This window comes from Phascolarctos cinereus, unplaced genomic scaffold (genome assembly GCF_003287225.1).
Source record: "Phascolarctos cinereus isolate Bilbo 61053 unplaced genomic scaffold, phaCin_HiC Scaffold_3;HRSCAF=262, whole genome shotgun sequence".
Classification (NCBI taxonomy): Eukaryota; Metazoa; Chordata; class Mammalia; order Diprotodontia; family Phascolarctidae; genus Phascolarctos; species Phascolarctos cinereus.
The window spans coordinates 156,306,430-156,322,509 of NW_027555736.1; the positions used below are offsets into that span (position 1 = coordinate 156,306,430).

The 16,080-nt window shown below is 35.6% G+C and overlaps 1 protein-coding gene across 6 annotated transcripts in view; it reads right to left on the bottom strand.

Moving 5' to 3' along the window:
• TCF12 (transcription factor 12) overlaps positions 1-16,080 on the bottom strand; it is a 416,785-nt gene that overhangs the window by 54,947 nt on the left and 345,758 nt on the right. Inside the window, exon 1 of one of the 6 annotated variants that reach the window (XM_020981661.2) lies at positions 2,988-3,157. The exons of 4 other annotated variants lie outside the window; for them this stretch is intronic. In XM_020981661.2, coding sequence (XP_020837320.1) covers positions 2,988-3,056 — 69 coding nt within the window. In that variant the 5' untranslated portion in view covers positions 3,057-3,157. Of the gene's footprint in view, positions 1-2,987; positions 3,158-16,080 lie in introns of those variants that run through there. One more of the 6 variants, XM_020981669.2, reaches the window with a different exon arrangement.

Consider the following 16,080-nt stretch of genomic DNA (forward strand, 5'->3'; position numbering starts at 1 on the left):
TAACCTTTTCTGTGTTTTTCCTCCACAAGACTAAAATAACCACCTGATGCAATTCAAAAGGCATTGTGTCTCTACTGGACATCCTCTTCGTTCCTCTAGCACTTTCTAATTTCTTTAGGTCAAGACCAGAGAAATTAAGGCCTCGTCATCAGATCACAAACCTGAAACTTACAGTAGAAGAAATTCAGGATTCCCCTTCTCAACAATTTCTTCACTGACATTTACCCAAATAGCATTTTCTTGACATTAATAAGAGAAAAACAAACATGCATATAGTTCTTTGGAAAGCAGGCTTCTTTCAAACTATCCTTTATCAGTGACATGTTGTTTACCCTTTTAAATCTAAGGAAATGTGTATTTTAGGAACACAAATATTTCAGGTTCTATATTTTTCAAAGACACACAGTATTTTATGGCTTGATGAAGAAATTATACAAAAGACCAGTTTACTTTATACATAATGAATTACACATCATGATGCAGAATACAGATCCCTTCGAACCTCAAGATAAATCAGGTTAATTTTTTAACTTCTGTTTTTCTTTTATGCAGACATATTATTGAACCTGTTACCTGTGAAGAATTACGTTAACTACCACCCAATCTTACCTAATAACCCTTGGGAAGGAAGACCTTTTTGGATCAATCTTTATTTGCCTATGAAATGATTCAGTACATTTTTTTAAAAGCCTAAAAATAAATTTAAGTATATGAGTCAAGCATATTTTCTATAGTTATATTTTAAGAGCAAGGCAGTTTGAAAACACAGGCGCTCCTTCTCCCCTCTCTCTCCCAGATATGCATGCTTTGTAACAGGGAGTCAAAAATAAAACTTAAATGTTTAAAACATACTCTTGTGTGATGATGACCTTATAAGTATAAAATGAAATGAAATAATGAGACATTTTAATTTTGGCATATGGATTTGATTGGCTCATTACATGAAACTCTATCCATTGGAGAGGGAATTTAACAGATTAAAATTATTGATATAAAAGGTAGAGTTTTTTATATTAAAACCACAATGGACAGATTCACTTTATTTTTACATACAGCGAGATGCTTATATGAAATTAAAATAACTTGATTAAGTACGACTCACTTTCCTTAATCTTTTTTTTTTGGGGGGGTGGAGTCGGGGGAGAGAACAAGTTAGTAAGTAACAAACAATGCCAGGACAGATGTTCATTTTTAAAAAACAAAAATGAAAATAAGGTCAAGATTTAGATGACTAGCATAATTTATCATCTATTTATTCATTCTTCAAGAACATAAAAGTCACCTCTGACCTGTAACAGGCACATGCTATCAATTTTCAGACCATACCCTTCTATGATACCAGCCATGCCATCTACTCTAAGCCTGGAAATACTTAATAAGATCAAAGCTTTTTTTTCCCCCCCGGCTGCAGAACAAAGAGAAATGTTGTAATAGGGTGAGCTGTGCTCTAGAAAGAATAAAATCAAAACTCAATGCAAGTCATATTCTCATTGCTTTAGGGGTATTATACAGTTAATTTTACTTAAGTCTAATTTTTTTTATATATTCACATAAAATCTTCAAACAGACTGTTTTCACTTAGGATCAGACATAAAAGAGAAATCATTTCACATTTGAAAGACAGCTGGCAAGGAAATGAAATAGAGATCAAGTCATTCCACTTATATTACTCTCCCCCTACTCCCCTTCCCTACCCTTACTTGGCTTATCTGGGCAGCCTGAATATACACATTTTTTAAAGAATTCAGTTTGATTACTATCTGTCAATAAAGTTCAGCAAAAGTTTGCAAACAAATACAGGCAGAATTCAAAGAGGCCTTAACACAATGCCAATGAAAGAGATCAGTGACTACTGATCTTCACTCCCCCTCCTCCCAGCTATGTGCTACTTGAGAAATTTTTAGGGGAAAGAAAAGTGGCAAACCTATCTCATCATAACTGACTTACATTTTAAAGACTCACTCCCCACACAACCTGAACAGTTATTCAGAATATTATAATTTAAATTTCTTGATAACTTCAAGATACATTAGAATGCAAAAAGCTCACTTCAACAAGACACATTATAATGAGGAGTAATGAGAAAAATATTAAACATCTAACATTCTGTCAAAGACTCCTTTTACTCTTCACTCTATAATAATTTTTACAATATATTTGTCGTTTTCATTTTAAAAACTCCTGAACTACCAAACGCTCACTATGCTTTTTTATAATCAACAAAACTTTCAATGGTTTTGGCATCATTGCAAACGCCATGTAATACTAGAGTATCGATGAAACAATTCTTGTTTAACTATACCAAAAATGAAAAAAAAAACGGATTTAAATAATTCAATCTAAAGGTGTGTCTTTAAGAAATACAACCCCCCCCTCCCATTCCCCCAAATTGTGATTTACTTTATGAATCTGTGCAGGGTCAAAATGCTGATTTGATTGGAAGCAGATGGTATCACAGTAAAGTCAGGCTCTGAACCTCAAACTCCAAACAGGAAATACGACCCTCACCGGCTGACTGCTTCCCTAATCATTCCCAGAGATTCATACTTGTTATTTTTATAAATATCCAAAATGACTTTCATCTTTTTCTTTCCACTGCAAAAAGCAACCAACAATCCTAAACATATAGTATTTAAAAATCCAGAACAAGATAAATGTACTTTCAAACTTACAGCTAACAAAGAGAACAGGCTGAAAAAAATGTGCTCTTAAAATGTTATATAACACATTAATTCAAGTTTATGGTTTCTGTGATTTTAAAAATTAAACCAAATCCCCAAATATTTATTAAGCTACTCAGAGCAAGGCACCCTTTTAACAAAGCTATCAAAATATAAATACTATAAGCCATCTAAGTATATTCGTGCAAAAAGCAATTTTTAAAGAAAACACAAAATTAAGCACACAGATTTTGGTGACTTAATCTACTGTATTTTCAACTAAGTCAGCCGGTTGGAAACTCCATGGACAAAGAAAAAGACGCTCACCGTTTTCCCATTGTAGTAATACATCAAAGAATTGCTGCCCATTCCAGGCACAGGATATGCACAATACATGTTGATTCTACAAATATTACTGTCTGCAGTTAAAATACCCTGCTTCTCTCCAAGACATACATCCACCCGGTCAAACAGAGTAAGTCTTCAGTACTATGCATCCACACATGGATCTACTCAAAAGGAACTTATGCAAAGTAGGACTGAACCAACTCACATAACACAGGGGGAGGGTTATACTGTAACCCCTTTCAAATTCTATCAAATCCCTGCTTCGGTAGAGGACGCCAAAAAGTCAAACCTTTATGCTTAAGAAAAATACCAGTTACTTACTTAAGCCAACTACAGAAAATAGATAGAGGAGTATAGCAATTAATACCCTAAGGAATTATTAACTTTGTCCAAACAAACAGACAACAAAGGAAAACAAATGGATAGCTCCTTGGCTAGTTAATCTGCTTTTTGTTTTAATTAAATTAGAGCACTTGTGGCAGTGGAAATGTAGCTTGATGCACCTCTAGCGACACCACCATCTGGCATGGTCTAAAGTTGCTTCCAACTTTGATAAACACATGATCAAGCAATCAGGAATTGGAAACACTGAATCATGTATAACAAGAAGGACCTAGACAGTTAAGCCTTCTACATAATCACTTCCTGGATGAAGTTCTATTCTGTCCTGCTTAAGTATCCTTAACATGCCACGAACTGGTTTTGAGCTGTAAAAATAATGATGGAAGAATTTAATAAGAATTGTTCATGAAAACTCTCAATTCCAATATGAATGAATGCAGCTTTATTAATAGATTATGCTGGTGATTGAGATGGAAATGTAATAAATAAATAAATAAAATGTTTATAAGATTACAAAAGTGTCAGAATTTGTTGCAAGCACAGTGACAAGGCATTACAGATTTTGGTCCATTTTATAATATCTAATAATGTTATTTGTCAAAAATAATGAGCAAGGTTTTATTTTTCCTTAAATATGGTATAATAATCCTTACATTTAGTGGATGTACACATAAAGCAGGTACAGATTTATTTGTTTACAATATAGAGTTTAAAAAAGACTTATATTTTCCATAGTTTGTTGTCTTTCTCTAGGAATGTTTATGTACTTATGTACATACATATGTCTGTCGGTCTGTCTGTCTGTCTATCTATCTATCTGTCTGTCTGTCTCTCTATTTCTCTCCAAAGGAAATTAAACTTTCCTGGAAAGGAAGAGGAAAAGAGGAAAAATCATCATGGAAACAAATCTTATTGTAACAAATGAAAGACTTCATAATTAGCTACTGCCAAATATGTGTTTTAGAAATATATCCGTATCTGTAACACATATAATTACCTATTTTTGGAAGTATTCAATTTGTCCTCAAATAATCCAATATGAATTTTGTGAGCTCATGTTTCCTGCCTGTTAACTGCCACACCTAGGCAGCTAGGTAGCACAGTGGACAGAAGAGTTCATACCTGGAGTCCAGAAGACCTGAGTTCAAAATCATCCTCAAACAGTTAACAACTATGTAATCATGGCTGGGCAAGTTACTTAACTGCCACTTGCCTCAGTTTCCTCAACTATAAAATGGGAATAATAATAGCACCTACCTTGCAGGGTTGTTGTGAGAATCAAATGAGATAATATCCAAAAAGTACCAAGCACAGTACAGTGGCACAGAGTGGGTACTATATCAATGCCTATTTCTTCCCTCCTCCCCCTTTTCTCATTTGTAAAATGGAGACAGCACCTACCTCTCAGAGTTGTAAGGATCAAATGAGGTAATATTGGTAAAGTGCTTTGCAAAACTTTAGCATTATATAAATGCTAGCTATTATTACTGTTGTTGTTGTTGTAGTTCCAGTATACTTTATAAAGATCACATATGACTAAAACAAAGAAGAGTTCATCTTACTAACGGGAAGAAAACCAGGCTCAAGAAAGCTGTTATGTGACAAACTACAAAAAATGGCGATACCTTTTTCAAAGCATTTTTGTTGATCTTCAAACTCTGTAAGCACAAGATATTTTAGCAAACTCCCTAAACAAAACACTCTGTAACGAACAGCGGAAAACTTTGATCAGAAATGCTGATCAAATTATTGCATTAAAATCTCATCAGACAAGTAAGGCCAACTAGCCATGCAGAATTTTAAAAGCTGATGTTATCTGAACAACAACCCCCCCCATATAAAAGGCAAAGCAGCAGCTGCAAAAGAACATCACTGTACATCAGACTATTAAAATGCCAGTCGGCAGAGTGGTTTGCAACTTCCTCCCTCCTGAGAGATCACAAAGACCCATTTCAATCCTTGAAGGGGCTGTGTAAGAAGCTTTAATTTACAATCAACAATACCATGCCTAAAACCAGCAAAATAAAATTTAGTCTTTTATAAACATATTCTTTCAGCATTGACAGGATGTTTCCTTTGCCATTAGTAAGCTATTTTTTAAAAAAATGAAAATTTCTTATAATTAATCATTCCCAACTTTAAAATATTTTTTTCTTTCTGGAGAAAACTGGGTTGGGGGGGTATAAAGGTAGGAGGGAGAAGAAGCCACAAAATACAGGTGGTTTTAATGATGTTCTCTTTCCTCAGGAATAATTAAAGCACATAGGGACTACACCACACACACTCGTGTGTGTGTGTGTGTGTGTGTGTGTGTGTGTGTGTGTGTGTGTATGTGTGTGTGTGTGTGTGTGTGTGTGTGTGTAGAGATGAGGGGAGGAAGGAGAAAGAGAGGGGAGGGAGAAAGGAAAGGAAGGAAGGAGAGGCAGTTGTGTGTGTGAAATGGCTTGACTCATTTCTCTTGCCTGAACTCAGCACTGAACATCTTAAAAGGATAGCAATGGCATATCTATTTTCAAAGGTGATTTTCCAATTACACAACTAAGAGTGCTTGTTTATTAAAGTACAATTATAAATTAAGTATTTCATTATGAATTCTTTGCTGTAAAACAATTACATGCAGATATAGAGCAATAAAACTTTTTTTGGGGAAGACTGAGAATTGATTGTCTACGTAGTAGTACTTCCTAAATGTAGCTAGCTTAAAAACCTTTCTTTTTCTGTTCAATGCCAGTTTACAAATTGCAGCTATTAAAGAGAAATACACATTGTCTTTCTATTACGCATCCAAGTGAAATTTGCTAGGGAAGGCAAGTTGTTGGAAAAGTTTAATGAAGGACAAATATGTTACTCTAACAGAGCAAAGCAAGTAGACATATCCTGAAACTCCTGCTCTGGAAAGAAGATAACCAATTAGGTTCATTACTGACTTAAGTTAAATGTAAATTATAAAAAACGATGATGACTATGCTAAAATCAGGATACAACAATAATAAATACATTCTCAGTAAAGGGGACATCTTCAGGAAACATAGGGGCATCCCATTCTCATAACATTATGTTCTGGGGTGCACGGTTTTTCCACTTGCCAATCCAGACTGTCATCTGACCTTTTGAAGTCTGTCTTTACTCAACAGAAGTTAAAACTGGCTGAGCCAGTCAGTTATTTGCTTTATCACAATTACAAATTAGGTTGTACAATTCTAAAGCAAAAGTCTTTTTGGTTCTTTTCTTGTACTTTTTTTTTGTTTTTTTTTTTTGGGGGGGAAATGCTAATTTAATCCTAACAACAGCTGCACTACAATTTCTCCTTCCTTCAGGGAATCATATTACGGGAAAATAGATCATCTATACAGACCAAGTGTTCTTCCAGCCAATGCAGTTGTTTAATTCCAACTCCCCTCCCCCACCTGCTCCTGTTTTTTTCCCCCTTCCTTTTTTTCTTTCCTTTCTGACATGCCAAGGGTTAATCCAGTGACTCAGTCTGACAAAACAAGTCAGCTGGAGACAGGGCCAATTTTTTAAACTTGATTTCAGACAGACGTGCCGTCAGCACAGGAGCACTGAACTGACATGCACTTTGTACTCTGAATTGTTTCCACTCACGATCCTACATTGTCAAAAACAATCATCTATGTGTTTCTCTAAGTATATTAACAGATTATGAGATCTGATGCAAAGTGAAACTCTGACCTAATAACATATTGCCCAAGTACATCAATGATCTCAAAATCCTTTATATTCAGTCACAATCAGAACAAGCTCATGGGAGAAAATGGCTACTATTTTACTGATTAGTAAAATGGAAAAGTTAAAAAAAATGGCAGGGAAAAATGAAATCACTTGATTTTGAGCTTTGTCCTCTACCTGTAAACACCCTTAGATTGTTGTTAGGGAGGGAAGGAGACTGGTGGGGTGGTAAAAAATAATCCTCCCATTTTTACCCCCATCCCCTTTTTGGAGGGGCAAGGTAAAAAAGGGAGATTTATTCCTTACCGGAAGCTCCCTGTGAAGAAATTGCCTCTACTCAAAGCAAAGTGACACCTGCTCTTCACCCTTGTGTTAGAAAGTTGCCTGGGACACTAAAAGGTTAAATACCTTGCTAACGGGTACAGACAGTAAGTGCCAGTGATGACACCTGAATGCAGGTTTTTCTATCATCACTACTCTTGGCTGAACCTATTTTCATTGTTTTAAAAAGTATTTGTTTTTTAATTAAGAACTTAAGCGTCGGACCAAACATTTCCACAAAGAAAGAACAAAAAGGTTGTCTATGAAACCATTACTTTCTGTTGATGTAATGCTTGTTTTTAAAGATGTTTATGTTAAATATAAAAAGGTAGAAACTAAACTGTCCTTGTTTGTGTCCCTTTCTGAACTTTTTTGTTTTCTTGGGAATTTTTTTAAAAAATGTCTTAACGTTATATTTTTTTCCTTTTTGGCATCTCTATCACTACCCACTCACCCATCTTTAATTAACAGAAATCTGCCCTTGTAATAAATACAATCAAAGAAAGCAAATCAATATCTGAAAATGTATATTTCATTCCATATCTTTCCTATATATTCCATACCTTAGCTAAGGAGCAGGAGCCATACTTCATAATTTGTTTTCTGAAGTAATGATTGGTCTGGCCACTTTCATCCATTTTCAAATGATGCAGTATGTGCTATTTGTTGCCATATAATTTTTAAAAATTGGGGGGGGCCTATATTTTATTTTTTTTTTGAGGCAATCAAGATTAAGTGACTTGTCTGAAGCTGAATTTGAACTCAGGTCCTCCTGATTCCAGGGCCAGTTCTCTACTCACTGCACCACCTAGCTGGCCCTGGTCTATTGCTTTATAAAGGTTATGTTCTATGGAGATACCCTTATGACAACATATCATGAGTAGAGAGTTATCCTCTTTTCTAACTTTATAAGAATTAAAGTGAATGCTGGAAGATGATGACTACTTGGCTTTTCACATATCCAATACAATTTCTCATTACCTTTTAACCCTGATTTTTTTTCTCTTCCTTTACAGCTAAATCAGTATCAGGGACATGAAGATCATAGTTAGTCACAGAAATTAGATCTATCATTCTCTTCATACTAAATAAGACCCAGAGGCAATATGGCATAGGGCAGTGGTGTCAAATTCAAGTAGAAACAGATACCTAGGGGGCCACATGTTGTCTTCGAAAACTACAAATTAACATTATCTACATCGTATTGTATTTTTAAAATTTTTGTTAAACATTTTCCAATTACATTTCAGTCTGGTTAAGGCTGTACTTGGGCAGCAAGTTTGACACTTCTGGCAAACATATAGAGAACTGACCTTGGAGTCAGGAAGACACTGTATCCAAATCCTTCTTCTGATACATACTAGCTCTATAATCAACAAGTCCCCAAATCTCAACAACTTTTGAAGAGTTTGTTGCAAAAGAGTTGCTCATCTGCTTGAATACAGTTAGGTGACACAGTAGACAGTGTTGCACTTGGAGAAAGAAGACCTGAGTTCAGATTCTACCTCAGACACTTACTAGCTATTACGACCCTGGGCAAATTAGTTTCAATTTTCTCATCTGCACAATGAAGATAACAATAGCACTTCAAGATTGTTGTGGAAATCAAATGAGATATGTTACTCATAGCAAACCTAAAGGTACTAAGAAAATTGTTATTATAGTGGTATACTAAGCACTTTATATAATTTGAAGTGTTGTAGAAGTACTAGGTTTTATTTTTTATTAATGAATGGAGGGCACTTCCATATTAGGGATGCCACTGCACAAATAAAATCATAGGGCTGGACCCACTTCCCCCCCCCCACCAAATTAAAGAGGACTACAATGAATTTACTTTAACCCAGGATTTGAGAAGAATCCAGAAAACAAAAAGAAAGCTAATTGTCATCATATGTAATAACTCATAGTTATACATTATTTTATACTTTATAAAGGACTTTTGTAGAATAACCCTGAGGTAAGTAGTACAAATGCAGTTATCCTCTTTTTACAGATGGGGAAACTGAGTTTCAGGAAGGTGAAATGGAGTCAGAGCCAGGATTAAAACTGTTCTGGCATCTAGTCCAAAGTTTCCCCATGACATTGAATTTTACTAATTACTTGGTAGTTTTAAAAAATCAAAGTTAATTTAAAGTAATTTGAATTAGAAAAATTAAAAACATAACATAAGCTATATGCTACAGGAAGGGGGGGAATGGAGATGGTTAGCGTTTGAATCTGCTACACTCTTTTACTCTCTGAAAACAAACAATAAATGATAGGGCTTTCTTGATGTTTAAAAAGCTATGAATTTCTAACCTAACAGATCAAGTTGGAAAAGGCTTTCCTACTTACATGAGAAACTGTTACTCACTCCTAACATTCCTAATGAAAACGATTTCAAGATGATTTTTTAATTCAGCTAATTGCTCAAAAGCCAATGTTCATATAGATAAACTGGGAAAATAGTAGCTGTTGTTGTTATCAGGATATATCTTTAGTGATAAGAATTAACATTAATTTCTAATTTTATATTTATAATGTTGTATCCAGTATGTTAAGTGCTTTACAAATATTTCCTTTAATCCTCATGCCACTTTGGGAGGTAGATACCATTATTATCCCCTTTATACAGCTGAGGAAATTGGTGCAAACAGAGGTTAAGTGACTTGCCCAAGGTCACACAACTAATAAGTATCTGAGGCTGGATTTGAACTCAAGTATTCTTGATTCCAAGTCTAGTACTCTATCCACTGTGCTACTTAGCTGCCTCAATACCACATCATGGCTCAGAGGTGATTCTTAGGTTTTGATAACCATCTACTAGATGAATTTCAAGCTCTGGCAAGTTCCACAAAAAGCTGGAAATGGAAAGTCTTTGAATATGTGACTGGTGATATCCAAGCTGGTCCTTAGATAATAGAGATACATACAGGTTAAGTTCTGAGACACCAATTACCTGACTACAGGGTCTCAGCCATACCATCCTCTCAAAGACCATCTACTAAGCTGTAGAGAGGAAGCTGAGATCTTTATCAATGGAGAGAGTATTCACATAGATTGAATTACAGAGTTTTGAAATACTTAAATATATCACAATCTCTCAGATTTTACAGTTTTAGTTAGCTCTGGCTAGTTAATGGTTTCACACAAATTTTAAGTTGCACGTCATTATTGGTAATGTCTTTAAATACTTTAATCCAGATTAAACCAGCAACAATTAGCCATATCAAAGTTATAAAGACTATGTTTACTGTTTATATTTTTGAATGTTTTGCTTTTATAATCTGGAAAAGATAACTGATTTTGCAGGTTACCCAAAGGGCAATGAAGAGAATATGGTGGGTATAATTAGGCTGAGACATGTTACCAAAAAACCCCCCCAAAAACCAAAAACCAAAACCAAAAAAAAAAAAACCCCTGCAATGGCTAAAGCATGAAGGATATTGTCAGAGAACTCTATGAACTGAACAGGATGTGGGATGGTCACAAAAGCAGAAAGAGGGATAAGTTATGGGAATTCCATAGGCTACACTGGAAACCGGGTATACAATGTCAAAAGATCCAGACAAAGTTCCCTAGCTCACTGGGTGTACCACCATATGTTTTAAAGGATTTAAAGAAGGGCATGGATAAGATTTGAAGAGAGGTAGAAACTGCAGATGGGTTGCCCTCAGCACTGTTGGAGGGAATACCACCATGGTGACATCACAGATCCACTGAATTAAATGGTAATGAAAAAATATGCCAAAATCAAATCTGTTTGTTAAAATGCCATTTAGACCATTTAAAATTGAGAGTGGATCTTAACAAAAGTTGAGATGGGTATCCCTCAATTCTTAGGTGAAAAATTAATTTTTTTTCATGAACAAAACTATTTCAGTTGTAAAAATTCAGAATTAAGTCACTATGAACTTGTGGACGTCAGCATACTTGCAAAGAAACTGCTAACTAATCACAAAGGGCTTAATTTTAGCAATTTGCACTAAGGTAAGGTCCCAAAGTCAAGAAATGAATGATTAGATGTCTATTTAGAAGAAATGCTGGTGTGTTAGCTGTATGTGTATGTGTGTGTGTGTGTATACATATACACACATATGTATACATATATATAACTGATATATATATATATACATAAAACATATATATATAACTGATGTGTTCTATACACACATACACACACACACACACACACACACACACACACACACACACACTGATTTTTGTTGGGGTACCTTTCTAGTTCCTAAAACACACATATATATACACACAGATATATGTATATATAACTGTTATATATTACATATAACTGATGTGTTTATATATATATATATATATGTATATATATATGATACACACCCATTGATTTTTGTTGGAGTCCTTTTCTAGTTCCTAAAACATGCATATATACACACCCATGTATATGAATTATATTTCTAGAGAAAAGAAAGGAAGAATTATTACCAGTTGTGTTAATTATTGAAAGTCTCACATCAACCACTGACTAAGAGATAAGATGGGAGAGAGAAGATTAAGGACAGAGGAAACAAGAAGGAAAGAGAGCTAGGCATAAACAGAAATAAAATCATTTGCTAAAAATATTCATGACCCAGATCACCAGTTCCACCTCTGGTTTGTGAAATATTATAGGAAAATATCTTCTGCTCTAGAAAGCTTTCAAATACAGCTCAGAGGTTTAGAAATTTGGACACAAGAGTTTAGTTAGTAGCCTATTTAATGGTTAACTTTAAAGAAACACCTATCTGGGCATAGCAAGTGGAAGCAATCTACACAAAACTACATTTATATGGCAAAAGAACATTTATTTAATTCTCCTTTGACAACCATATGGCTATAATAAGGATATGCCTATAAAACAACCATACCTTCCAGCAGAGAAAGCAAACTGCTTTCTGAAGTAAATAAATAGTGCCCATCTGACATCAACATGAACAGAACTGACACACCACAGAAAGCTTCTAAGAGTGGATCATTAGACATCCATTCAAGAGAGGCATAGCTATAATTACTGAAAATATGCAAAACCTGAAGCAAATTGTACCTTTCTTTTCATCATAAACTCACCATGACAAAGCAGTTTTCTTTGAAAAATTAAAGGGGGGATAAGAGGCCCCCCTGCTGCCTAATTCCTGCATCTCTTGGCTCTCTATTTCTTTCCCCACATGAACTGCATTTTGTCACTTCTCATCTACCACTTGAAACAACATACAGCAGGAGAATTATCAACAGGCTTGCAACCTGATAATTTTCCTGCAGATGGCTCTATAATCATAAGCCTACTGAATGCTCTGTGTGTGTGTGTATGTGTGTGTCTAGGGTGAGGGGACCCCCCGAAAAAAATCCATACTTTTTTGATGAAATTGGCATCTGAAAAGCTTTGGACACCGAAGTAGAAAGTGCAAGCCCTAACACTCTAGTTTTGCCAGCCTATTCACTGTTCATTAGCAGTGGTTTCTCTGCACTGCTGACTGTTCACTTCAGCGAACAAGGCTCTCATTTCAATCATCCGTCAAGAGCAAATGACAAGCTTTCTTTACCCAAAGTCAGGGATCAAGCTAGGTCTCCCAATGGAAAAGTCTGTGTGTGTGTGTGTGTGTGTGTGTGTGTGTGTGTGTGTGTGTGTGTGTGTGTGTGTGTGTGTGTGTGTACCTACACAGACACACACATCTTTATATATCTTTCTCTAACCATTGGGGGCAGTACCATTCTATCTTTTAAATTTTATTTCCTCTCTAGGCCCTTGCAACATTTTTTTAAAAAAATAACTTAGAAAGCACTAGACTCCTACTTCGCAAGAAATGTGGCAGCACTAAAATGTTGGCCAATTCTAATTCCATTTCAAATTTATATTTAAAGAGAAACCAGAACCAACATCTGCATTTTAGCCTACGGCCATGAAAAAAAAAATCAGCAATCTGAAGCACTGAATAACTTATACACGAAGTTATTTCTGGGGTCCGTATTCTGTTTGTGTTTCAGTAAAATTCTTGCTAGTCACAGCAATTTTTTATACCGACTACCTCTGGATAATTACACTGTGAGAGCCAACCAAAACATCCTGTCTCACATTGGTACCGATCAAGTAACAAAGAGCAAGCAGTTCATTTCAGCAGCATGTCACTGGCCAAAAGTTGTGCAGATCCCAGACTTGCTAAGCATGTAGTCTAAAAACACTGAGTTTTCTAAAATTTCCGTCGAAGATGTAGAGACCACCTCCCAACAAAAACCAACAGAAATCTTATTTTGAAAACATTTCAGAGCTGGATACAGAACAAATGGGAATACCTAGTAACACTAAACTTTAATATTCCAATGGATCTCTGATCTAAGTTGGTAAATCCCATTGACATCATCTCCACAACTGTCAGATTTCCTTCGGGGGAAAAAATCTTGTGCAGAGAATCTGAGATAGCAAGGGTCTTCCTCCAGATCCTCTGATATCATGGGGACACCCATGAATCGTTCACATTGCCCAATGGTTACTTCTTGCTCTTGCTGTATTGGGCCTGCTGCCTTTTTCTAATCATCATCTTTGTTTCTCATAACAAAGTTTATGCTGTTTCACCTGTGACCTGGCAACACTAAAAAACAAAATCAAGTGACCTGCTCTCTTATTTTTATTTTTTCTCTTTCAAGAAACTAAAAGCTTAATTCTAGATAATTAATTCTTACTCTAAATTACACAGTCACCTTTGATTTACCCACAAAATGGGTATATCTGTGCAGCCTTTGGACCAGCTAGGTGAGAGCTACAGCCCACAAATTTCCCTGCCATCGTCAATGGAATTTATTATTTTTTTTAAAAATGTATAACCTATTTAACATTTATAGATACACACACCTTACAGATTGAGAAACTGTGACATAAACTATGAAGGGACATATTTAGAAGATGTTGACTATTTTGTTTTTACTTATATAATCGGTAGTAGTAGCAACCTGTGTAACTTTGGGCAAACCATTTGTTGAGTGGAGCAAAAATATTTCCTTAGAATATTGTAGATAAGAGGCAGCTAGGTGGCACAATAGATTGAGTACCGGCCCTGCAGTCAGGAGGACCTGAGTTCAAATCTGAGTTTAGACATATGATACTTACTAGCTCTGTGACCCTGGGCAAGATGACTTGTGTGTTCCTTTCAGCTTCGAAACCTATGATCATCCAATGATTTTGCTCGCATTACTTATATGGAGTCTGGGGACATGCCAATCAGTAGCTGGAGCCATTGCAATTTTGTCTACAAGTGACCTAACGCTCAAACAAAATAAAAGACAGAGAATGGATAAAGAATCCAGGATACATAATCCTGAGTTTTAAATTGAGAGCAAATTCTTTCAAGTCATTCACTGGCAGCAATCATAGCTTCTTTGTAATATGCTGTATACTATTATTGTCTAGTAATGTTGTCTTTTTTTTTGCCTTTTTTTTTTAGGCAATTAGGGTTAAGTGACTTGCCCCGGGTCACGCAGCTAGTAAGTGTCAAGTGTCTGGTCTGAGGCTGGATTTGAACTCAGGTCCTCCTAACTTCAAGGCCAGTGCTCCATCCACTGCACCACCTAGCTGCCCCTAATGTTTTCCTTTTTAAGGAATCATACCTGCTTTAAAATATAGGTAGTTTCTAGCCCAAGTAAGGAAAAAAAAACATAAAGATGGTTTAAACTGAGTCTTACAAAAATGTTGCTGATTTTTCACTAACTTTGTTCCCTCTTTTGTTTAATAACTTCTTTATGGGCTTTATTAGGAAATGTAACAATCCAGAGATTGTGAATTGTAATATTTGAACAGCACTTTCCATAAATAGAGCCCTGTGAATTCAGAATGCACCAAGAGGCTAGGAAGGTAAATTTGGGAAGTGATGAAGTAGTTGTCCTAGATCCATCCCAACTTGGTGGGCTTGGGTCCTTATGCTATTCCGCAAAAGGAAAGCTGGGTCTGTAATTTGGCTTTTCATGATTTTCACTGAAGAATTTAGTAGATAAGTAAAATAAGAGAATTTTGTATGGATTATAATAAAGGCATCTGTAATAATTAAACTGGCAAGAAAGCTTAGAGTATACAAGAAAAGAATTTTTAAAAAGGAATACAGAAAAATAACACCAATTCCAAATTAACTCTATAGGTTTGACTTGATCTGGAGGACATATGCCCTAAATTATATGAAAGAAAAGATGGTTAAGGCACACAGAAAAGTCTTACAATCAAATTATATCTGCTCAAGTAGTAGAGGCCAGGTGACTGGACCATGAAGAGATCCACAGACTGGATGCTGATAAGCCTCAGTAGTGTATTGTAAGAAGTTGAATCTTCTAAAGCCTTGGAAGGGCACCAGATTCACTCAGTTCCAGGGGATTGTGTCACTTAAAGAAAAGCCTTTAAGGCATAAATTAGAAATTTTCATTAAGCACATAAGCTCATGAAATTCTGGTATGGTAAACACCACCCCACATGCCACCCTCCACCCCCTGTCCCATTTTACAGATTAGGAAACTGAGGCCCAATGACTTTCCCAAGGTGACATAGGTAGAGGGAAAAGATCATTCATTGTATTCCATGACTTAAAACATTATTCCTTCTGATAACATGTACTTTCCTAGCATCTGTAATATATCTGTGGTAGTTAAGTGAGCCAGATGCTCATTTAAAAGAGGAAGGGTATCAGTGGCTCCTATCTCACAGAGGCCTTTAGATTTCCTAATCTAACCTAATGGAAACTGGATTTTC